Genomic DNA, 25,132 nt, shown 5'->3' on the forward strand with positions numbered 1-25,132 from the left:
ACCATTAGTTTATAAACAAGGCATAACATAAGTAGTAGACAAATTGGATAGCTGAAAAATGCTATGGCAGCCGCTTAGCTTTACGCCAACGAACAGAATCACCAAATAAAAGGAAGAAACTAGTTCATTCTCCCACTAGTCGATCTCTGTTTCTACAAAATAAAGATACCCAATAGATTTGATCATATCAGGCGATGGACAACAGTGGCGGTTTCTTATCATGCGACAAGCTAGATCGCATGTTTAGCTGGGTGGGCACTAGCATGGCGTCTGCATTTTTCGCTTCATTGGAGCGGTGTTCCTGTATTAACCTCAGCACCACCGATTTCAATGATGAAGAGGAAGCCAAGGACCGCCCTCTCATTTTCATCAAGCCCGTGATCCACGACGAGCCTCAATCTTTTGCAGAACCAGTCGCTGGGGCCCACCTCACCGCCGATAAGCTCAACGTTTGATTCTTTCATCTTTTAGGGTTTGATTCTCATCTTTTGCAGAATCATTCAATCAATTCGCGTTTACTTTGGTTTATAATTTGATGTCAATTGTCTTATCCTTTTAATGATAATTTCAATGGAAATTCTGAATTCCGTTCTCTTTATTAGCTTCCCTTTCGTTTGGATATGCAGCTTTACGATTTTCAACTTATTTGCGGATGCATCATATTATTGAGATTTCAGTGGAATTACGTTTTTTTTTCATTTAAATTTTGTTATTTAGGGATGAAGCCATGAATAAGGACAGCGAGCTAGCGAATCAATTTTTACTCCTTTTAAAACAAAAATTACTAACAAAATGGGTTTTAACCGAATCAATGGTTGAATGATTCCGATGACTGGAATAGTTACCTTTATGTTCAATTTTGATAAATTTCGCTCTTAATGTGTTTCCTTGTGGCTTTTCCTTTTCTTTTTGTATTTTAATTTAAACTATTGTGCCTTGGAATTTCAAGCAGAGCTATAAGTAAGTGAAACAAGGAGAGCTATGTTATCCAGACTTAAAAGATGATGAATGTATATGTTGAATGTGAGTATGCTTAAAATTTTGAAAATTTTCATATACCAAGGGAATCATACCCTTCATGTTTAAGTATGCTGCCATATACAGTATTAGCAGGGGAATCTGTTTTGAATAAGTATGTTGGGCAATTTGTGGGCTCTCGGTGTAGATGAAATGTGCATCTCTTCCAATTTCAGAACCCCCTGAGCAAACCATAGAGATTACCTACTCACGTTAGAAATATTATTGCAGTTGAGTCGTAGTATTGTTTCGCAGTTTTTGGGGATTTATGAGGATGCAATTCTATGCAGTAGACGCCCTTTATTCAGGATGAGTTGTGTCTAAAAGAGCTCAAAGGGAAAGTGAAATTCAGCAATACCTTGGAGTGCTTTGAGTTTAAAATTCATTTTTACCTCTTCCTTTCTTATAATACTCTCACTCAAATCTGTTTTTTTTTTTTATCAGCCTATTTGTTTGGAACATTCTGACCCGACTTTGGTTAAGAAATTTTGTTTCCGACGTTCTAATCGAATTTTGGTAAAGAACTCTCAAATTAGTATATGAACTTAAAAAAAAAAAAAACTCTTGAATTGATATTCGAACTTGAAAAAAAATCTCAATTTTCAACAATTAATCAAGTTGTTGACATGTGATAGATCGGTCTAAACAATGTTGTCATCAAACACTGCACGTTACAACATCATTAGTCATTTGACGGGTTTGGGTATATTTGACATGTCATAGAATCTATGGTTCTTGTTGTTACAAATTTCAGACTTTGGTTCTTGTTGTTGCAAATTTCAAATCTCAAACTTTTGGTTCTTGTTACAAATTTCAAACTTTTGGTTGGTGTTGTTACAAATTTAAAACTTTTGGTTCTTGATGTTACAAATTTCAAACTTTGGTGATCTAGAAATATGTTGTGTGATCGAACTTCCGTTTCGGTGATGAGGAAGATCATGACAATGTTTTTTTTTGGATAATTTTAATTTTATTACTCAAAATGCAGAATTATGATACAAAAAATATTACATAAATGGGATAAATTACAGCCTACTTACAACAAAATCGATGGTTAAACTCCCCAACGATTACAAAGGTAAATATTCATACTATCTAATTTATTTATATTCATTCCTCTTAATTGAATACCTACAGTATCCTTAATAGAGTTCGCAATTTCTTCCACACTTCTTGTGCTTCCTCGGTATAATCTTCTATTTCTTTCTTCCCACATGGAATAGATAAAAGCACACCAAGCAAGTTTCAAGATGGTAGTGAGAAGGGACTTACCTTTCCAAGCACTACAGGCCCAGTCTAACTTGGTCACCCATGGTAAAGGAAGAGTGTCTAAACCAGAGAGATTAAGAATATTATTCCATATGGAAATTGCCAGAGTACAGTCACTGAACAGGTGATACCTAGTCTCCGTAGCCTCTTTGCAGATTATACATGAGCCATCAATAACAATTTCCATTCTAAGGAATCTCTCTTTAGTTGGGAGTCTATCTAAAAGCACCATCCACGTAATCAAGCTATGTTTGGGAATGTGTAGGGAAAACCATATCAATTTGTGTCATTGGACTTTATCTCCTTTTACTCGTAGTTCTTTCCAGAAATCTTTTGTTTTAGTAGATCCTGTAGATAAAACAGGAGTAGCAACTGCCCTAAGTTTCAATAAGCGCCTGAAACACCAGTTAGAATTTGCTTTGACCTCCATGAACAGAAAGTCTTGATCATGGCGATGTTGAGGTATGTTGTATATTCAAAATTTAATCTTGGTGATGTGAAGATATAATCATGATGATTTTATAACGGATTCTTGTTCTAAAATATCATAAATTCGATAACATTTTTTATTAAATTATTGAATATTAACTTTAATAATATAAAATTATTTCATATAATACAAACAATCAGTTAGTTTAGCGGGATGATATATTTGATCCCTTAAGCAAGGTAAGAGATTTGAATTTTAGCATTGTGAATTAAGAAAATTGGATTTGAGGTGAACATAAATAAAATTAAAGGATGGACATAATCATAAAAATGAAAATTCAGATTCTAAAGTGAGTACATAATCACCCTCACACAAATATAACCATGTAATACACGATTTAAATTAATCTATCGATAAATGAAATATCAACTATTAAAAAACAAGTCATATATGGTAAAACTTTAAATCTCTTGAGGGTAGTGAATCAAATCCATAATTGGTTAAAGAAGTTTCAACTACCACTTTGTCTTATCATTACCATAAGAATCCTATTTTCTCATATAAAAATATACAAAAGTAAATATATTTAAACATATTGATTTTATGCCCTTTACTCAGTAGGTAATCGGAGACAGAAAGGCAAGCACGTGAAAATCTATGATTCAACTTCAATCAACTTGATCGGGAGCAAATCAACCTCAAACTAGTTTCACATTTCCACACATAATTAACTAACCACAACATCACTTTAGTTTTTATATCATTTTTATCCATCAGATCAGCAATTCAGCAAAAGAATCCAACTGCACTCGATCTTCGTTTGTTTTCAAAAGCTGCAGATACTCTGTGTAAAGTTTCTTAAGACCATTATCATCTTCACTTGTTGGTACAGGAGAGTGGCACTCCAAATCCAACCCATTAACAAGACCATCATATTCATTATTATAAGTTGAAAGAAACCCTGTCCGGCTTTCACCATCATTGACATACTGTGACCAAGTAGCTTGTATAACTTCGGTAGCTAAACCCCCTTCCTCTCCTTGGATCGAAGGCGGTGTGCTAAACGTATTGCATTGATCGGAGCCGTCGTTTCTTGGTAAAGACAAAGTTACCCTAATGGGTTTAGGGATATGGAGTTTGGGTAGTTCTTCTTCTGCAGGCTTTAGTGTTGGCTTTGCTTTGCTTTTCTTCCTCTTCTGCAGTGATGGTTTTTTGCGGGTATTGCCTTGGGTTACAAATCTTTTGCGGAGGTGGGTGTTCCAGTAGTTTTTAATCTCATTATCGGTTCGACCAGGGAGCCTTCCGGCGATGAGAGACCAACGGTTGCCGAGAAGTGAATGTAATCTGATGATGAGATCTTCTTCGTCTGGGGTTATATTCCCTCTCTTAATGTCTGGTCTTAGATAGTTCAACCATCTCAGCCTGCAACTCTTTCCACACCTAAGTAGACCTGCAAATAGTTTCACAGATTGGAATCGTGAATTTGAGTTGGAATGGAAGTAGAAATTGAAGTAATTTGTTTACCAGCTTTCTTGGGGAGGGATCTCCAGTGACCTTCACCATGAGCTTGAATGTAGTTGACCAGCAACTTGTCTTCTCTTGGAGTCCATGGACCTCTACGCAACCCCACTTTTGAGCAACAAGGAGCCCTTCCCATTTCCCTCTATTTTGTTAAGCAACTCAGCGAATCAACTCTCTGTCAAATGCTCGTGAAGCATTGAATCAACTGAGAGACTAGAGAGAAAGAGAAAAGGACATGTTAGAACAAGCGAGCGAGAGCGAAACTCATGCTCGAAGCTCTCAAAGCTTTGGCTTATATATGCCTTCTAATATGGAAAAGAAAAAAATGAATGCTATGTTATTATAAAAATAAAACAGTATAAATAGGCAATAAAAATTAAAAACATATTTTAAAATGAATTCTCAATTTAAGAAATTCAAAATTTAAAGAAAAAATATAAATTTATTATTAATATTAAATTGATAGTATATATATATATATATATATATATATATATATATATATATATATATATATATATATATATATATATATATATATATATATATTTAATGCTATTTTTTCTCTTCATCTTTTTTTTTTAATATTTTAGTCTTTATGTTTTTTTCTCTTTTGGTACTTATTTTTTATGGAATTAAATCAATTAATGATAAAAGAAAAACTTATCATGCTGTAAACTATTTTATTTTTTTCAATGTAAGTGTTAGTTATTTTATCATTTTATATAAAAAATCAAAAAAGTATTTTAAAATCAACATATTAAATTTTTTTTAAATATATTTAAATCATTAAAAAATATTTAAAAATATATTAAAGAAACGATTAAAATGAAAATTTGTAAAAAGTAAGATTAATAAAAAAATGTTTTTCTATTAGTTCAATTTAGAAAAAAAATATTTAAATTTGGGTGGTTGTAAGAAAAGGAAGGGAGTTGGTATTGAACGCTACTCGTACGAATTACAAATTACGAGACCAAAATCGTATTTTTGGTGAATTTTCTCACGTAACACACCCACCTTTCCTCCCTATCTGCCATTCTCACTTCCTCAATTCTTGGAAAACCATATGTCCTACTAATTTAAACTATAAGTGCAGTACCTAAGCTATTATTTCTGTTCCGTTTTGATATATAAATTTCATTTAATTTCAAAATTATATCTAATATTTAGTTTATGTTTTAATTTGGTACCATGTTATTTAAAAATTAACAAAACTTTGATATATAAATCAATTTAGTTTAAAAATAATAACTAAATTAATTTGATATATAAATTAACAATTGGTGCTTTGAATACGGACCAACAAATAATTTAGTTTCAGAGAACATCTTCGATATACTTTGATATAATCAACAATAAATATCTAAAGATGTCATCTATCTATGGAATAAGTGGTTAAAAGTTTTCAGTTAGCATCATCTCTTCCTCTAGGTTATAAGTTCAATACTCATTAACTCGGAGTAAAATTTTAGAAAAAAAAATTATTATCCTTAATCGACGTGTTTTGATCAATTTTGGCTACCAAAACTTTTCTTTTAAACAATAAAAATGGGGGCAAGAGGCCTAACGTTATAATTGTATGTTTCGAAAATATATTGATATTTTATTTGGAATCTTTCAATGTTATAGAACTTATGAGTAAATTATGTTTTTCATCACTTAACTTTGGCATTATTTCTATTTTGGTCACAAAACTTAAAACAATTTCAAATTGAACACTCAATTTTGATTTTGTTATGTTTTTATCACTCCACTATTAAATAGTTAATGGTATTGTAATATTATTTACACCAAAACGACATTATTTTGGTTCTATATAAAAGTTTTTTTCCTCTTTTATTCTTTCTACTTTTTCTCCATCTTCTTTTCTTTTTGTCTTGTCGAATTAAGCCATATTCTAGTTATCACTTGTCATGATCGACCACCATGTTATTTGCCATTCAAGTTAGTGACAACGATGGATGAATCCCAAAATTTCCTACCAAACTTGTTTTTGTCCTCCTAAACACAAATCTAGTATTCGTTTAACCGGGAAACACCCCAAACTCTATGAATATAAAATCAAATGGTTCAGTTTCTTTTTCTTCAATCTCCACCATTTACCATTGGGTGGAATCTAAACGGGGATAGGCTTCTACCTGCACCAAAAGGGGCTTCTCCATCGTTAAGATCTTCAAACGGAGGCTCCAATCGGCGGAGATCCTCCAAAACCAAAGCTAAACTTATTCTTTTTCACCATTTTCATTCTTCTTTTAGTAGTGCAATTTTTATACATGTGTTTGTAATACTTCAAATTCAACTCATACGTTATAACTAAATCCGAAATGACTAAACAATATCAAGAAAATTGAATATCATTTTACATAAGTTATAATAACTCTATAATTGCTTACGTAAATATTCTTATCACAACATAGATAGTATTTATCTATTATTATTTCTATAAAAATTAAATTAAAAGTATAGGTGTCAATAAATTTAAATAGAAGACCAAAACAAATATAAAGTTCATAAACAATTCTAAAGTTTAAAGTCACGGTACTCAACGTTTGCCTAAATTATCATTTTAACTCATATTCTTTTTTTTAATACTCTAACTATCAATATTTTAATTTTTTATCAAAATAATTCAGGCTAGATGAAAATAATTAATTGTCAAACGATGACATTACGTATTAAATTGTCACATCACTAAAAGTAGTCCCAAGGATCCCGTCATCCCACTAATTTATTCCTCATGAGGTTCCATTACCTATTCGCTACTACAAACCTTTTTCTATAGACCCCTCGCGCACCATATGCTCTTTCAATTAAAGGATAGGTTAGAAGTTGGAACCCATTGGTGCTTGTAAGAAATTTGAGTTCTAACTTTTGAGAATACTTTGACTCGCAGTAGTATATAGGGGTTAAGGGATGAAATTTATATTTTTTTATTCAAATAGAAGTATTTAGTTTTTTTTTTAAAAAAGAGAGATAATATTTAGGATGAAGCTGTCACGTTTAATAAGTACGAATGAACACCGTTAATGATGAGTATCATTAAATTAATTTATAAAATATTAAATTATAAAGTACTAAACGTATAATTATAAATTAGTTAAAAATCTAAATGTAATTTAATTAAAATATAATATTTATAAAAACATTAGTTTTTTAGAGTAAACTATATTATTGACCACATAACTATTTATCCCTTTTACTTTAACTACCGATTTTGTAATTTTGTCAATCGGATCAACTATTTAAATATTGTCAATCAAGCCACATGCCGTTAAATATTAACGGAGGAGATGACGTGACAGTTAATAAAATTATATAATTACAAATTTAGTCCTCATTACTTACACATTCTATTAATTTGGTCCTAACTTTTATTTAATTCAATTAATAATCACAACTGATGGAGTTTGAACCTAGGACACAAACTGAAAAACTGAGCACCCTAACCACTAAGTTGGACCACTAAATTAGTCTAATATACATAAAATAATCTATATAATTTTATAATACAGTTAATGATAATAAATAACCTTATAACTCAAACGTAGAATATTTGAATAGTATGAAACTATAAAATATATATAAACAAATATTATAATTGATTAATAAATAAATATGTTTTATTTATATTTTAAATCATATTTAATGCAAAAATAAAATAAAGTGAATTTAATATGTTAGAATTGAAATGAATCATTTTACGTATTTTAAATAAATAAATTATCTTCATCATTTAAATTTTATTGAATTGAAATGTATCATATCTTATATTTTAAAATATTATAACATCGATCGGATTCTAATCTTATTTAACAACTCTATATTAAAATAGACTAATTTAATAAAATCACGTTTCCCCTAAAAAATTTCTTTAAATATATTATGAATAAATAATAAAATATAAAATTCTTACTCTAACAGTGATATAAACAAGTCAATGCATAAACTAAAATGCTTACTACGATAAGCACTCAACTATCAGAAAAATTCTAATTCAATGAAGCTCTTATTTATATTTCAATTATAATATATTAAAATTATTTTTATTTTTCATTAAAATGATTTAAAATATAAATAAAATACATTCACATATTAATCATTTATAACATTTGTGTATACATATCATATTATTGTATTATTCAATTATTCCATGTTGGAGTTCTTATTATGTCATTTTCCCTTTTTTCATTTCCATTAACTATATATATTATGTCGTGATAGATTTGTCATTTGAATGGTGTAGCCCAGTGGTTGGGACGTTTGCTTCTTTTCCTCACGTTTTAGGTTCAAACCCCACCAGCAATGGTTAATGATTCAATTTATTTATATTCATTCATTTGGCATAAACTTCAACAATTAGATTTCTTGTGTCCAGGAATTTTGCGAGGATGAGGCCTTGCCAATTCCCCATATCTCTGTCATAGCACTGGGTATCTTTTCGATGTTTATCACGAATCCCTTTATTTTGTTCCCATTCTCTTCTCGTCGATGTTAGTCCAGTAGTGCTCGAATATCCTTACTATCTCTGATACATAACAACCATCTATTTAATCATTAATGTAACTTAATTTATGCGTCAAGAGATTATATTTATAAGTTAACATCCGTTTGTAAAATTAATAAGTTACAAAAACTTATTAATCATATAAAAATAAAATAGGATAAAGTACTTTTCTTTTATCTATTTCTTGCATCATATATCAGTTTGTAAATATGTCAACATTAAAAAAAAGTTCTCAGTCGACTATTTGACTAAAAACAAAAATGATATTCATATATTGGATTAATTGATTAATACATTGAATATTATTGTTATAAAAAAATAAAATTTAAGAAATAAATCATGTTTATTAAAAAAATTATTTCAAGGTGTACGAACTTAAACAGAATAAAAAAAATTAAATTTTTTAAAGTTATACATATTTTTATTTCAAATATATTAATTAATTTTACTTTTATATAATAACATATAATTTAAATTCGTCTTATAAAAAGTTAAAAAATTCTATACATTAAACAATTATTGAATTTGATAGAAAAAATAAGAGAAATACAATTAGAAAGAGGATATTGCTTTTCATTTTCTTGTGTATTAAGAGCTTTATAAAACCGCTATTTTTAGGGTTAGAGCCCAGTGGCGGATCCAGAAATTTAATAATGAGGGTCCAAAATTTTAATTTTCTTTTTCTAAATAAAGAGTATGCAAAAATTGTAATTTTTTCTTTTTTCCTTAACACATTAAGCTAAATTTAACTACTTTTCTAAAATAATGGGATGCACTTGGCCCCTATGGGGACTTAGTGCATCCGCCACTGCTAGAGCCATAAAAATAAATTGAGATATGAAAGGCCAAAGGATTAGGAAGATGAAAGCTGAAACCAGAAACAACATCCACATTAATAGTATACATAACACTCCCCATGGATGTCTTAAAATACATGTCTTTTTAAAATCTTACTGGGAAAAATCATATATAACAAAAACCAAGTGAAAGAAAATGAGTATACCGTATTTTAATACATACGACTTATAGTATTATTAAAAATCTTTCTAAGAAAATCAAATCGGACAAAACCATGGATGAAGAAAAAAAGAGTACAACACATATATTTTACTCTCCTTCATGAATGCATCACTCAAGATCTTTGAAATGATGCAGCCAAATATTGACGATTAACTTCTCAAATATAGTAGTAAGAAGTGTAACACCATGAAAATTGGTCTACAATATTTACGACGTTTGATGATAGAAAATTAAATTTTTAGTAGTTTATTTGATTGTTTTAAGCTTTTGATAGAGGTAATTTAGTTTGATTGAAATATGGTGTAATTTAATTTTCTGATTAAAGACTAAATTCTAAAGATTGAAAGTTTATAGATTAAAGTGTAAACATTGAAAGTTTTGGTGCCTAAATGAAAACAAGAGAGAAATAGAATAATCAAGTGAGTTATTAGACCATTGACCCAGGATAGTGGATTTTGATGAATAAGCTAATTAGATAGCATTCTTGTGCATTTTAGTCCTAATTTCATAATTATAATAATTTAAGTAATCTAGCAAACCCATCAGGAGGGTTTCCTCCTATCCCATGTTTTGGTTAAGTATGGAAAGATGAAACATTTGTTCATCTTATTCAACTGGTAAAAACATCTATGGTTGAAAGCTCTCCAAAACCCTAAACTTAGAACTTTGGGATAAACTTTAAATTAACACTCCAAATTTCAAATTAAGTATATATTTGTGGATTCCAAGCAATTTCCTATCATCCAACATCATTTATTTCATCGTCCTTGAAGTAAGTGAAACCCTAAACTTAATCTCATTTAGAGATTTATGGTAACCTGGGGTTTAATTTGAATCTTGATCATGGCTTTATATGAAAAACATACATTTGTGTGTGTTTATATCTTGCAAAAGAAAGAAGGTTTGGTGGAAAATTTAATCGAAAAGAAAAAGCTGAAGTATTTGATTAATCTATTGATCGAAAGCATTCTGAAAGCACAATTTAGGTGAGTGTAGTTGTATTCGAGTTTTCGTGTTTGTGGATATGTGTTTTAATTTTGATTTTGTAGGTGGTTATGTGAATATGATAAACTATGTGTTTTGGCTCAATTATAGCATTTTAGATGGCATTTGTGATGATTCGGTAAGTTTTGATAAGCTATTTTGATGTTGCTTACAATTTATGCTTTGATTCGATTGTGATAATTGATCTCATGCTTTGTGAATATATAGTTCTATGTAAGAAATCAAACTAAATTGAGGTATGCGCTCTTACTTTATGATATTATGAATCCTTGCGAAAACCTATAATGAATTGGCTGTGAAATGAACTTTGGATTTTGATAATTGATCCTTTGGTCATTTAGTATCGACACCCATAATTTGGAATAAATATCAATAAACTATATTGGCTAAAATATTCTAAGTGGTCCTTCAATTATGTAAGATTATTTTTATGACTTATATGTTTGTATTATTTATAAATAAGTCCCTGTTTATGTGTAAATGGCTATAAATAAGTCCTTCAATATTTTTATATTTTAAAATTAAAATTAAAATTATTATTTTTCTTTATCATTTTTTGTTTTTATGATTATATATATAATCATTGAATCTTTTTAATAAACATTAATGCCATAAAGAAAATGATACTATTTCAGATTTTATATAAAATTGATATATTACTAGATCATAACATATTAATTTAAGATTTATGTTTTAAAATCAAAACGAAGAAAATCATAAAATTGATTATTAAACATTGTTACAAGTAGGTTCTCGTACGCATCAAAACCATTTTGTTTGCATTGTCTTACTCTTAGATCGATCTAAAATTATTTTATATTATAAGAAAATGAAATAAAAAATCACATTTGAAGAAAGAACTAAAATCCAATATTAAGATATTATTTTTTAAATTTTATTGTATTAACGATTTAACTACTAAATATAAAATACAAGAATTTTAATATTATTATTTTAGTCATTATTTATTAAAATATTTTTATAATTTATCTAAATATGTAATTAATTTCAAGCACAGTTAAAACTAATTATTATTTTGTTAACAATTATTTAATATTTTTGTAGTGATTAAATGATAACTTATGTTCTATAGTTTGATCCCTTCCAATCTCAAATTATATTTTCCTTTAAAATTTTGTGTCAATCGCAGTTTTAACTAAATAATATTTTTTGACAATCATGTAATAATTACACTACTTGGTGTAGTGATTAAGTGTTGGTTTTTACATATTTATCATGTACATATGCGGATCAACATGTAGTTTAAGGTGGGCACTTATTTACTTTGGACTTCGAATTTATTTTACTGAGTACCCATTTTATTTATTTGTGTCCTAAAAAAAATCTCCATTATATGTATTACTTTTTTCTGAATTTAAAAAAATTATGTTATTAATATATAAACAAACACTTTCAGATATATTTTTAGATCTGTCACTGATTATGTTTGATTCTTTACAAGTTCATTTCATAATTTTCTTAACTTTCACTAATAATATAATGATATATGTCACAATATTATTAGAGGGTTAAATATAATGAAATGTTTATAATTAAAATAAAGACTAAACTAATAGAAATTTTAAATGTTAAAAATTTATTAAATTAAAACTAAATTGATAAAATGTATAAATTATAAGGATTAAAACTATTATTATATCACATCACATCACATCACCGTTTGTATTAATTGTTGAACTTAGAGTGATCAAAATTGAAAGAATATAACAATAATGATGATTTTGTTAATGGGCAACTGGGTGCAATGGATGCAAGAACCATTCACAATGCAAGGTTTTCTATCCCCCATATATACATAAAGCTTATGAGATATTATGGAATTCGGATTTCATCAATTTAACCAAAGAATCGTATGCTTAATTGGTTTAATAATCAGTCTATTTTTTTAAATATTTTTTAAGTAATTTATCATTTCAATTATTTTATATCATATCTCACATGAAAATTTCGAATTCTTAAAGTGTATGTTAGACACTCAAGAAAATTGATGAAAAAGATTGGATTGATATGATATGAACACTTCAGAACTTAATTATAATATTTTAAAATTTAGAGATTAATTTAAAACTTGTATCAGAATTTTAGGTGTTATACCATTGTTTTACTGGAAAGTATATTATAGAGACTGCCATTCATGCCCACGAGCGCTTTAAAAAGCTTTAAAACGGCGAGGTTTTAAAAGAATTCAAAATCCAATCCGTTGCAACACGGCAGCGGCGGACAGTTACCCATCAAATGAAAAATAGAAGAGGCGGCGCGGCAAAACGTCAATTATGGTCTCAGAATTGGATCATAAAACCGCACATGTGTTTGTTCAAAGCTCAGTTTCGAATATTTTGCAGAACCTTCATTCCAACCGCTCTTTTTTTTTCTCCTTTTAACAACAGTCCCCGTTCCTTTTCCTTTCCCATCTGTCTGAAAGAAAAGGAAACCCCAAATTACTTTCTCCTTTTGTTTGTTATATTTGTTTTGGGTTTTGGGGTTTTTTTTTGTATTGTTGCAAGAGAATTTGTGTTGTCTTTTTGAAGAATATAAAATTTTAGGGGAAGTAAATAATGGAATTGGAGATGATGGGTTTGGTGTAAAGAGATGAGGGGATCGTTAGACAAGGTATTTGAGGTTATGAATTGTAAATGCGATTCATTGCCTCGAACGTCATTGTTGCCGTGATCGAATGCCGATTCCGTTCTCGGCCGGCATTCGATTCCTTCTCCTTAGCCTCTGAAACAGTCTCCGAACACCACTGGCATCAACAGCAGCAACAACAACGTTATCGTTACCTTCCCATCTTGGTTCTTTAACAGCTAACTCTTTCACTGCTAATTTCCAATCTCTTTCCCTTCCTTTGCACATATTTTTCAAGGGGAAAAAAAGAGGGTTTTTAAAAAAAATTGAGGAGAAAAAAGCAGGAATGAATTTTGGGTTAGGTTTGGAAATGCCAGCCAATGATGGAATGCATTATACTTCTGAAGCAGAACCCGGTGTGGTAGAAAGAGATCCTACGGGTCGTTACATTCGGGTATGAATCTATTTACAAATAACCAATGGAATGTGGAGAAAACTTTTCATATTTTAACCTAACTTTGTTCCTTTTTATGTTGCAGTTTGATGAAGTCTTGAGCAAGGGTGCATTTAAGACAGTGTATGGTTCTTAATCTCCTCTGGTCTTAACAACATGATGTATATACTGTTTCAATGATTGTTTAGTGGTTACCATTAGGCTTTTGTTTGCAATGCCTGCAGTTATAGGGCCTTTGATGAAGTTGATATCCTGAGATCATTGAAGAATGAAAACATTATCAAGTTATACAATTCATGGGTGGATTACAAGAAGAAAATTGTTAACATGATCACTGAGCTATTCACATTCGGGAGTCTCAGGGTGAATGCACACTCCTTGGTCGTTTTAATTCCGATTCTTTCTGGTTAAGTCTAGTTCTGTATCAAGTAATTTTGTAGTTTTGATATCAGATATCAGAAGAAGCATAAATATGTCGGTACGAAGGTGATAAAGAACTGGGCGAGGCAGATTCTTTGGGAGCTAGTATATCTTCATAGTCATGTCCCCCCTATTATTCATAGGGATTTGAAGTGTGACAATATTTTTGTTAACAATGGAGAAATCAAAATTGGTGATCTTGGATTGGCAATTGTCATGCAGCAGCCAACTGCTCGGAGTGTTATTGGTAAAAGAATAGTCATTGTCAAAATGCTGCATTAGATTTAACTAAGTTAATGATGACCATTTTTTTTTTCATTTCTCTGTTCATTAGGTACCCCTGAATTTATGGCTTCAGAGCTCTATGAAGAGGAATAAAATGAACTGATAGATGTATACTCTTTCGGAATGTGTATTTTAGAGATGGTTACTTTTGAGTATCCATATAATGAATGCAAAAATCCAGCACAGATCTATAAGAAAGTTATATCCTTACGTACCTCATGCAACTGGTTTTATCTTTGTCTTTGTTTTTGCTAACTTCTGTAACATATGTTGGTGAATTGCATACAGGGTGTTAAACCTGCTTCCGTGAGTAAGGTTGCCGAACCACAAATAAAGGAACTCATCGAGAAATGTCTGGTTCGAGCATCTGAGAGATTGTCTGCGGATCCATTTCTTAAAGTAGAGAGTCCAAAAGAACCACTCCGACTTCCCCTCCTACTGCCAAACCCAATTTCAAAAGCTGTTAGCCTACCTGCACCAGGACCTTCGTCAATGGACATAGATACTGACTATAAGCAGTTTTCCATAAGCACATGTGCTGGAAGCAATAGCGAGAGTCCTCTGAGTCTGATTTTAGAGTTGCAGAGGATGCATAATAACAGCATATTCCGGTTGAAGGGGAAAAAGGAAAATGATAGCTCAGTTTCATTGCCTTTCTGATTGCCGATTCTTGCGGTAAAGTGCTTGTAGTACCTTTAAATATTGAACTGATTCCTGATGGCAGTATAGTAAAACAGAGGTTACCTGCTATTTCACAGGTCGAGTCAGAAACATACATTTCCAGTTTTACCTTGATAGTGATACTGAAGATGCAGCTGAGATGATTGAACAACTAGAATTAGCAGACCCTGATGTCGCCTTCATAGCTGAGTTTATTGATTCCTTGATAGCGAAGCTTCTACCTGGTTGGAAGCCCTCTGTTTATCTCTCGAGTGGAAATGCAAGTCCATGTACTAAGTATTCTGTTTCTGGAAACAGCAAACCCTCACCACCCTGTTCATTTCTGGCTAGTGATCCAGCACTGGAGGTTGCCACAGGAGGTGTCTCTTCTCTAAAAACAAGCCTCAACGACTGTGTCATACAAGCCCCAAATGGTTCCAACAATGAGTATCTTTCATTTTTGAAAGATCAAGAATCACAAGCATCGGTCATTTCAGAGATATCGATTGAGGATGCTTCCATTAAGAATGCTAAACCATCTGAGGATACTGACTCAAATATAAATCAAATTGTAAAGATTAGGTGGATACATATCTGAAGACCTCCAGTATACTTATTATGATGAATTCAACAACTCAACAAGAAACGAAAGCAGTACCGACGAGTGCATACCTGTTAACAAATTCATGAAGGATTCAGGGCTCTCTTTCTCAAATTTCAACAGAGAATTGAATTTCACTTACTTGCCTAGTAGTTGCTCATCTCAGTCTATAGCAGACAAAGATCTAGATATTGGATTAAAGCTGGAGCTTGATGCAGTTGACGCACAGTATCAACAATGGTTTCAAGAGCTTTCTAGGAGGAGGGATGAAGAATTAGAGGCTGCCAAAAAGAAATGGATGGCTAAGAAAATTTTGGCTGTTAAGTGATAGAGAATTTAACAGTTGTAGTACTCTCTTCTGTGTTCATTGGTGCGTCTTTTTTCCATCTTTTAAGACTTATGATGTTATCAATTTAAACCTTGCATCGGGAGCGGCTCTTTTTTGGTAGTCATTACCCGGCTCTTTTTGGTAGTCATTATCCTGCTCAACGTATTTGTTCTAAGAACTCAGATGCTGCTTTTCACTAATCGTTCTTTGGAACGGGAATGTGTATATAGATTTTGCAGAACTGCTAACATTGCAGCTAAAGATTTAAACCATGCGACTCGGCATTTCATGCAAAACGGAAAGATTTTGATACTCTAAATATTGATGTCTTGTTGCCAAGACAATTTGGTCAAGTTGCAGTGATTCATGTATAGACTACTTGAATTGACCTTTTTTAGTTCTGGTTCGAATATTTTAACAAATTGACATATTTATTAGCAATTCTATGTACAAAATCCCAGCCAACTATTTTGACAAAGATTCAAGAGTACCATGAACAAAATTAGAAGCGAAAGCAGTGAGAATCTATAGTTTTTCAGTATTCTGTTATGTCTCTAATGCACAAAAGTTCCACCTTCTCTCCACTTCCTATTCTCACTTTGAAATTTGTTATCCAAAAAGTACAACTTAGGAAACTGAAAATTTGAAACTCAAGAGAGTTTTAAAAATCATGTCCCACAAAGTCGGGCCTATAAGAAAAAAGGGGAGATAACATGTACTCAATCCTCACGCCACATCTTCTGGCATTTCAAGCACTGATAGAATGTCATTGCTGGCTCATCAGCTGACCGGACTCAATCCTCACGCCACATCTTCTCGCATTTCAAGCACTGATAGAATGTCGTTGCTGGCTCATCAGCTGACCGGATCTGCACCTGTGAGAAAAGGGCCCTTCCATGGCTACAAGAAGGGCATGTTGCTGCAAGAAAACAGAGAAAAGGTTTAAAAGAGAATGACAAGAAGATAAAGCAACAACAGTAACAAGAAGAAAGACAGTAAGCGTAGTGTCAGATTGTATAGGGCACCATAATCAACTTTCTCAAACAGTAATCAACCGATGGCAGTAGGACCACCTAAACATGAATGTGGCTTCACCTTGCAAATTTCAGCCTAACTCAGAACCGGCAATTTATACATGGATTTCAATCCAAACGAGAAGAGATATAGCTATTTGAGAAAAATATAGCTTCCTATTAGAACTTTGGCAATCTAATTTGTAACGATGAACTACCCTTGAGAACTTTCACTCAGTGGCCTTTCCCTTGAAAGATATAACTTTTTCAAATTTTAGGCTATCTTCTCTCGACAACGTACTTCACCATGATTCCGGCTCTCTTCTTACCACTCATCATGTAGCATCTACCTGACATTAATTATTTCTTTACCATTTCGACGCATTTTTTTAAAACATTAATTCTTCTTTAACATTAAAAAAATATTGCAGTTCATAGACTACCGACGACGACTACTCCAGAACCATTGAGTGAGGACCTCTCATTGTAAGAATCACAATTACAATCAAGTGTTGAATAGATTATCATAACACATCAACAACATAGAACTATATGCCTCAGTTTTAATAGGGCTTCCCCTTTTGGAAACTTAAATGTGGATGTTTTGGCTTAAATTGAGCATAGTCATGTCATTCACATACTCTATCTGATGCCCATAGAATGAAACAAGAAACAAAAAACAAAATTTCCCAATTTATAACCACAAAAAACTCGTATGACAAAACACAATGATCTCCAGAAGAAAAAAAAGGGTTGTGAAGAATAAGAACCGGTTTCAAGGAAAAATACAACTTACCATCAGTTTCAGACCCGCCCACCTTCATATCTTCTTTGTTGAAAACAGGTTCAATTTCTTTCTTAACAAGATGTTGCCTCCTCTTTATTTTAACCTATTGGGGGGGGGTCAGAGAACAAAATCAATCAACAATAAATAAAATCGAAACTTTTCAAAAGAAAAATCAAATAAATTAAAAAATAAAACACCTTGCTTTCAAGGTGACAAACATAGGGACAAGTCCGGCAATAAAACCTGGAAGACCGACCCATATGCGGCAACTCATACTGTAACATGTTCCCACAAGTTGGGCAAAACTCCATTCTTTATTCACGGACGATATTCCTCTGAAAAACCTAATTAGGAAATTGGAAATTTGAGCTTTTAGACGTATATATAGTATGTGCAAGTTGGAGTGTTCCGATTTCTGTGAAGAAACAATTTAAAAGCTACTTAGTGAATCTCATCTTGTGATCTTAACCATTAAAAATGTTAAGATATGAGATTAATTAATCAATAGTTATAAGAAATTAGGGCTTCCCACAGTTACCACACTTGCTTAAACAATTCAAATAGATTGTTTAAAGTAAATGTATTGGTCTTCAAAATATACTGCCCAAAGGCCCAAACTTCAGAAACAACAATCATCACGAGTTTTAAGTTTGGTGATGTGAATTTGACTCCATAAACTATCCAACCCATCTTGACGGTAAATAAACGGGATATATAAAAAATTATTTAAACTCATTTAAATATTCAAATTCAATTTTAAACTTTGCAAGTCGCGTAAAACTTAACAATACTCGAACTTAATTCCTTTACATCCCTAACAATGACTAATACATTAAGAAATCAAGCATATGATTAATATTAAAATTTGTGGAGCTAGCATCTCTGCAGAGGAGAAGCACTTTAACATAAAATAAGTAAGGTGCATTTAGGGATTGGTATCAGCATTTGTGTGGAGAGTTGTACATAAAAGAATTCCAGTCATGGTAGAACTGGAAAAAAAGGGGTCAAGAATCTAGATCAGCTGAGATGTCTTTTTTGTAATCAAAGCCGGCATCGATTAATCATGTTTTATGTACATGTGGGATTGTTTGGAGAGTATGACAACGTTGGTGTAGAGTGTGGAAAGTGAATTTAGTAATCCCTATGAATGTAAAACAACTATTAGAAGTTTGGTTCATGCAAAGAGTCAGGAAAAAATTCCGATTTCTGTGGCAAATCGGTTTCTTTGGATTGATTTGGGTCATCTGGCGATGTAGAAATAAGTTTAGATTCCATGGAAGTGTGTTCTCAGTGAAGCAAATTTTTACTAAAGTTTTAATTCAGGTGGGGGTTTGGGCGAGTTTTCTTTGGCCGGCGTTATTCCCTTATCTGCAAGATTTTGTTAGGTGCCCGGAATCTTTAGTGAGTAGGTGATGCTTATGGACTCGTATGGATTGTATTTCTGGATTGTTATATGTTAAGCGTAGCAATTGCAGAATGGGATTATGATCTGTTTAGCTGTATTGCTATTGGTACGAGTTGTCTTACTCCCTTCTTTGTATGCAAGTCTGTGAAGAGTGTATGGGCAAGGGTACAAATTTTGTGGATACAGGTGAACAATTAAGGGTCTGTAGTTTTTATGTATGTATATGATGTAATGGCTGATTGAGTTTTGTATTGGTTGTTCTACCCCAAGGCTCACTCTTTTTCCTCCAAATAAGTTTAGGGAGGTTTTTTAATGAGGTCTTTGGGGTAGTGTAGTTTGTAATTCTTGATTAATACAAAGTACCCTTTTCAAAAAAAAAATAATGTTTGATGAAGGAGTATAATTTGCATTTGTGCTAAGAATGAAATTAAGATTACCGCTGACATGAATTCCCCACCCACACAACTATCTAAACCAAAAACATTTTATACCTACCGTAACATGTCAACTATTCCTTCACCTGCTTTTCTCTTCCTTCCTCCCATGTCAAATTATGGTCGCTTTGGTTGCCGGCTCAAACTTTTCTCGTGTTCTATTTTTTTAAGAATCAATTGAACCGTTCCAAATATATTAAATGGATTAACGATTTGTGTTTGTAATGGATCCAGGATTACTGATCACTATATAACAACATGTCGCTACTCATTTCCTGTGTCCATTTTATTGTCATTTCTCAGGTAATTAGATTTTAGCCTTTGATCTTTAGTTCTTTTCAAGCCTCTCCGTAGTATGTCAAACCAACAGGCTCCATCTCGTCCATGGTTTCGTTTAGCATCCATAGCATGGCCAACACCCCAAGCACCTATTCCTACCCCTGAACCCACACCAGCTACGCCAAGACCTGCACCCACTGTTGGAATATCTGTTGGAATACCCGTTAAAAAGCTAACGCCAGTTAACACTCAATAATCATATCTTAATTAAATAAAAACGAAACTGAACAAATATTATCTTTTTAGAATTCAATGAAAAAAAATGTATAAAATTTAAACGAAAATTATCGTAGTTATATACAATTATGTAAATTAAATAGTATAACATTAATTAATTCATAACTTAGTCAAGTGGTTATTTAGCCATACTCGAGTTCTTTGGATTTGAATTCGAGACCTACCAAATCCATTTATTTTGTGTGGTAACAGAAAATAAGTTAAATAATAAATTTAGTAAAATTGTTACAAGTACCGTGTCTAGTTCAATTGCTAAGCGGCTGGTTATCTTGCTAGAGGATTAGGGTTTGATTTACGTCTGTATTTTTATTTAAAAAGTAATTGTAAATGATAAAAATAGAAATAAAATATAATATTAATTAAGTTACTAAATAAAAATAAAAATAATAAGTGATTTTTTTTTTAAATGTGACAGTGTGAAATTTTCTATAATAAAATATCTCTAAATATTTATTTGTTTTTGTTCATTTATGATACGTGTAGTTTCTTTCCCACATGTCTCTCCGGCCTTCTCATTGACACAACTTTCAATATTGCAAGGCGTTGAAATGTGGAGCCAGTGTGGTCCTCTCCATCTGTCACTCTGATGAACAGTGGATCAATGGTGGTGGAGCCTTCGCATATAGATACAGCATGCATGGCAGCACTTCTCCCGGGCACTTCCCTTTATTTATTTATTCAAAATAGTCCATAGTTGCTCAATCAAAACGCCAACTCCGTTATCCCATCAATACCAAAGTTTAGGGTTCCTTACGCTTCTTAATTTATATGACGTCTGAATATGGAATTGTACAAAGAAAGCACTAGTCTCATATTTTCCACAGCTACGTGGTAACTATTTAATCATGCAAGTGAGGAGTGTTTTTGTGAAAACTCTGAAAAGAGAAGAGTAGATGGAGTGTGTTGCAGCATATATAATGACCGTAAGTTTCTATGCTCACGGCCTCAAACCACAGCAGCCCTTCAGCTTCGTATCAACCATACAGTACATTTGAATTTAATGGTCAAAGAAAGCAATACACCAAATATTCAAGACACAATTTAAGTGACAAAATTATTGTAATGCAAATTCAACAGTCTGTTTGTATGGCAAGCCGTGGGAACAACAGTAACTACTTGTAATGCCCAAAAAAATTATTGTATAAAGGCAAATCGGAGCCTCGGCTAATAATATTTTAGACATAAACTAATACCCTTTCCCTGAGGGAAGACATTGGTGTTGTCAATTCCATTTTGTACGAATCAATGATTATCACATCAACACAACAATTCTTTCTTTATTTCATTTTTTTTAAAAAAAGTTTCTGGGATATCCCTATAGTCACTAAAATCAATTTAGTTGATCTCTCGCTTGGAATTTTATCCATAAAACATGTAGTTGAGCATTATGGTCTCGAGTTTTTTCATCTTTACTTGCTCTGTAGATCATTTATGGAGGCTTGTAATTGTGGTTTTATATTCACAACTACTTTATAGATCATTTATCCATAAAAATTATATCTTGCTTGTGAGAAAGATAAAATATCTGCAACTTTTTTACGGTTCCTCTAATATAATAAAAATAGAATTTATAACATGGCCGAGGGGCCCTTAGGCTCAAATTATCTTGTGTCCCTGTTAACGTCTTAATTTCTTTTTTCAATTTTATTATTCCTCACAGTTAAACTCTAAGCTTGACGTCATAAAAACTAAAAGCCATGAAACTATAACTTAAAACAACCATTAAAAACTCCTAATTTAGAATCCTAAAATCACCGAACCCTAAGATTCTAAATCGATAACTTAAATTTAAAATCGAAAATGGTAAAATCAATTAAAATAAGTTTTATGATTGATTATATCACATAAGAGAATAATTGCCGTATAAAACGTGTTTTATAAAAGATAATTTTGATATTGACACCCTCATTTTATATGGCACAAGAAAATACTATTTTGTAAATAATATTTAAATAATGATATAATCATAAATAAATAAAATGAAAACGTAGTCACATTGACCTTACAGGCCAAATAGTGGGAATGGGTAAAAAGGCAAAGGTGAAAAGGAGACGTGGACCTGACCCAATCTGTCGGTCATGGCCTCGAACTCCTCGCCATTTCGAAAAGCGACACGCTATACGGAGCATCCTCCCCTCTTCGAAATTATCATCTATGATAAAGCTTGCTACTTTTTTTTTAGTATTTCCAATCTTAATTTTCACCTAAAATTATAATTAATTGTATATATATATATATATATATATATATCAATGCTGAAAAAGTGAGGGATATTGAATGTGTTTTTTCCATTGTGGGGGACCTCAATAACTCAACAACTCCTCTTACACGCTTATAGGCCCACTTTTTAAGTTTATGCCTTTTATATTCTTCTTCATCATTTTTTAGGGCAAACTACGTTTTAGGACTTCAATTATCACTTTTATTATGTTTACTCATCCAATTATTTTTTGTTTAAAAATTTATATCTAACGCTATGTTTTAGTTTCACTTTGGTTAACTGTAATTAAAAGATCAATGGAACTATTGACGCGGTTGTTTCTTTTAATGATGATATGACATTACCTTATAGTGATACGTCAGCATCACATTTAATTTTTATTAACAATGAGTGATCAAAATGAAATTAAAACATAATGTTATGTATGATTTAAGAGTAATTATGTTTAAATAAATTGGGACTAAACTTTTAGTTTAAACTTATGGAACAAAAATGATAGTTGGGTACTAAACTTGTTGTTTACCCTTTTTATGTTTTTAACATTGTATATTTAAGAGTAATTATGTTTAAAATAAATATTTAAATATTTTTTTCTTAATAATAATAAATTTAAGGGTAAATTATAGATTTAGTAATCTACCTATTCTCATTGTTCTGTTTCGATTATTCAAGTATTTCTTTTTCAAAATCATATATATTACATTTTGATTCTGTTTTAGTCGCTCTCAGTGAAAAATTTAACGATGATTATGTGTCACCATAAGATAATGCTACGTCATCATTGAAAAAAAAACTTTCATGTAAAAATTTTTGTTTATTTTTAATGACAAATAACCAAAACAAAATAAAAATGTAACATTATGTATAATTTTGAATAAAAATAATAAACTACTAAAATAAAATAATTAGAATAGATGACTGATTAAATACATAATTTACCCAAAGTTTAAATAGAACTTGATTCCAATAACTGATGAGAAATTTACTATCACTTTTTTTCATCATCATTTTGCAAATCTCACAAATCCTACGGTTCTTAAGGGATCTGGGTTTACCAGGCTTTCATGAAGGATTAGACAGTACAACCAGTGTAGGTTATTTACTATGTTTGATGACACCATCAACCATCATTCCCCTAAATCTAATGGTGGGTTTTTTTCAAATGCAATGTACTCGTTTTATCAAGCAACTTTATTTGTACGAGTTTAAAACTTGGTAATCATTCATCAAATATAATCCAACGGTTGAAAAACAAGATCTCTGATACATTTAGGTAACACCCAAAGTAGAGAGATAATAGAGTGCATGAAATGGTGGTCATTTATGGAACTTAGAAAAACAGCTGGTTGGGTCGGTCGATTCTGCAGCTATGTTTTTGTCTTTTTTAACGTTGGCTTTCTACTCCCTTTTATTCATCTTTAACCCCCACCCCCTCCTTTTTCTCACCTAAATTCACTTCATCTTCATCACATGATCATCCAACACCAACCACTCTCTCATCTCTCGCTATCTTCTCTTGTCTCTGTTTTAGTCCCCCTTGAACACAGGCGAGTCTCGTGGGGGGGATATAGATTATAAAGATAAGAGAATCAGAGAAGAAACACATACACACAGCGCTTTAAAAAGAGTTTCTTCTGAAATATAGTTTTAATCGGGATGTTCTAAGGGGGTTACTCTTTGAGGGGAATGTTGTCTGGCTCGAGGATGCTTCCGTGAGTCCAATTTTCTTGCATTACTTTGTTCTTATGGATCTTATTATTGTTGTTGTTGTAAGGGATTTGAGTTTGTGGCAGCGCCGTCGGACCAGGCTTCATTCCCCCCAATTACTACTCCTATTTCGAACATCCCAACAAACAAAGGCTGTATTCTAGATAATGTCAAAAAGGTTCGATTTTTAACTTGAACGATCATTTTGGGTGTTTTGTTGTTTTAGAGCAATTAAGGGTATTATTTTATTGGCAGATTGGTGTAATAATAAGGGGTTTGGCCACTTTTCTTTTCTATCATATGGAAAAAAAGTTTCATCATTACTCTCTTTTTTTCTGTGATGTTATGATACTGTTTTTTTTGTCAGTCCTAACGCTTCCTTTCTGGTTCATCATTAGGCAGGTGTTTCCCATGATGGCTTCCGGTATCAGATCTGTCTCTTTCAGCTGTTGTTAGATCTACCTTTGAGCTTTTGGTATTTTTTCTTTCTTTTTTTTCATCTCTCTAGGGTTTCAAGATGGTGAGCCTTGTTAGATCTTTCTCGAAATGAATCCTTTTGAACAATGCTTGGCCTGGGTATAGGACCAAAGGTAAATTCAAATGAAAGACTTTCTCTTGCTTTAACAGTTTGAGAATACCATGGAATTAAAGATTTCTTACAACATTGACAACTGCTAAATGATGTTTAAATTTGAGCTTTGCATGCATTGTTGAATCAGGGTCTTGTATTTAATATAGGACTCATAGTTTTGTATATCTCAGTATATTTATTATCTTTTATTTTCTATATATACATAGCCAACCAGCTAGCTATGGCTAAAATGAATGATGGAGCTTTCAGTGTAAATGAACACCCATGACATCTTGATCTGAAAACCATAGAATGTTT

At 31.7% G+C, this 25,132-nt stretch overlaps 2 protein-coding genes and 1 pseudogene across 3 annotated transcripts; 1 reads left to right on the top strand and 2 right to left on the bottom strand.

Moving 5' to 3' along the window:
• Positions 1 to 3,425: 3,425 nt before the first annotated feature.
• LOC120153410 (transcription factor MYB1-like) lies at positions 3,426 to 4,401 on the bottom strand. Its single transcript, XM_039165362.1, has 2 exons — positions 4,241 to 4,401; positions 3,426 to 4,166 (listed from the first exon to the last, which is right to left on the bottom strand). The coding sequence occupies exons 1-2, from the start codon at positions 4,371 to 4,373 to the stop codon at positions 3,490 to 3,492; spliced, it is 810 nt and encodes a 269-aa protein (XP_039021293.1). The 5' UTR covers positions 4,374 to 4,401; the 3' UTR covers positions 3,426 to 3,489.
• A 9,285-nt stretch (positions 4,402 to 13,686) lies between these two features.
• Positions 13,687 to 16,196, top strand: LOC120153407 (annotated as a pseudogene).
• Positions 16,197 to 16,517: 321 nt separating this feature from the next.
• Positions 16,518 to 18,288, bottom strand: LOC120153408 (DNA-directed RNA polymerase III subunit RPC10-like). 2 transcript variants are annotated; one of them, XM_039165360.1, is made up of 5 exons: positions 18,098 to 18,288; positions 17,910 to 18,003; positions 16,913 to 17,019; positions 16,805 to 16,837; positions 16,518 to 16,760 (listed from the first exon to the last, which is right to left on the bottom strand). In XM_039165360.1, the coding sequence occupies exons 1-4, from the start codon at positions 18,209 to 18,211 to the stop codon at positions 16,820 to 16,822; spliced, it is 333 nt and encodes a 110-aa protein (XP_039021291.1). In that variant the 5' UTR covers positions 18,212 to 18,288; the 3' UTR covers positions 16,518 to 16,760; positions 16,805 to 16,819. The 2 variants fall into 2 exon arrangements, with proteins under 2 accessions (XP_039021291.1, XP_039021290.1); XM_039165359.1 differs by lacking the exons at positions 16,518 to 16,760; positions 16,805 to 16,837 and having other exon boundaries at positions 16,873 to 17,019; positions 18,098 to 18,285.
• Positions 18,289 to 25,132: the final 6,844 nt, after the last annotated feature.

This window comes from Hibiscus syriacus, unplaced genomic scaffold (genome assembly GCF_006381635.1).
Source record: "Hibiscus syriacus cultivar Baekdansim isolate YM2019G1 unplaced genomic scaffold, ASM638163v2 tig00111100_pilon, whole genome shotgun sequence".
Lineage (NCBI taxonomy): Eukaryota > Viridiplantae > Streptophyta > Magnoliopsida > Malvales > Malvaceae > Hibiscus > Hibiscus syriacus.

Excerpts from the sequence above, each read along its gene's own strand:
- LOC120153410 (XM_039165362.1), bottom strand. The coding sequence starts at position 4,373 with ATGGGAAGGGCTCCTTGTTGCTCAAAAGTGGGGTTGCGTAGAGGTCCA. Across the intron at positions 4,167-4,240 it reads ATCCCTCCCCAAGAAAGCTG|GTCTACTTAGGTGTGGAAAG; the intron begins GTAAACAAATTA and ends AACTATTTGCAG.
- LOC120153408 (XM_039165360.1), bottom strand. The coding sequence starts at position 18,211 with ATGGAGTTTTGCCCAACTTGTGGGAACATGTTACAGTATGAGTTGCCG. Across the intron at positions 18,004-18,097 it reads TTTGTCACCTTGAAAGCAAG|GTTAAAATAAAGAGGAGGCA; the intron begins GTGTTTTATTTT and ends CCCCCCCAATAG. Across the intron at positions 17,020-17,909 it reads GGGCGGGTCTGAAACTGATG|CAACATGCCCTTCTTGTAGC; the intron begins GTAAGTTGTATT and ends GTTTTCTTGCAG.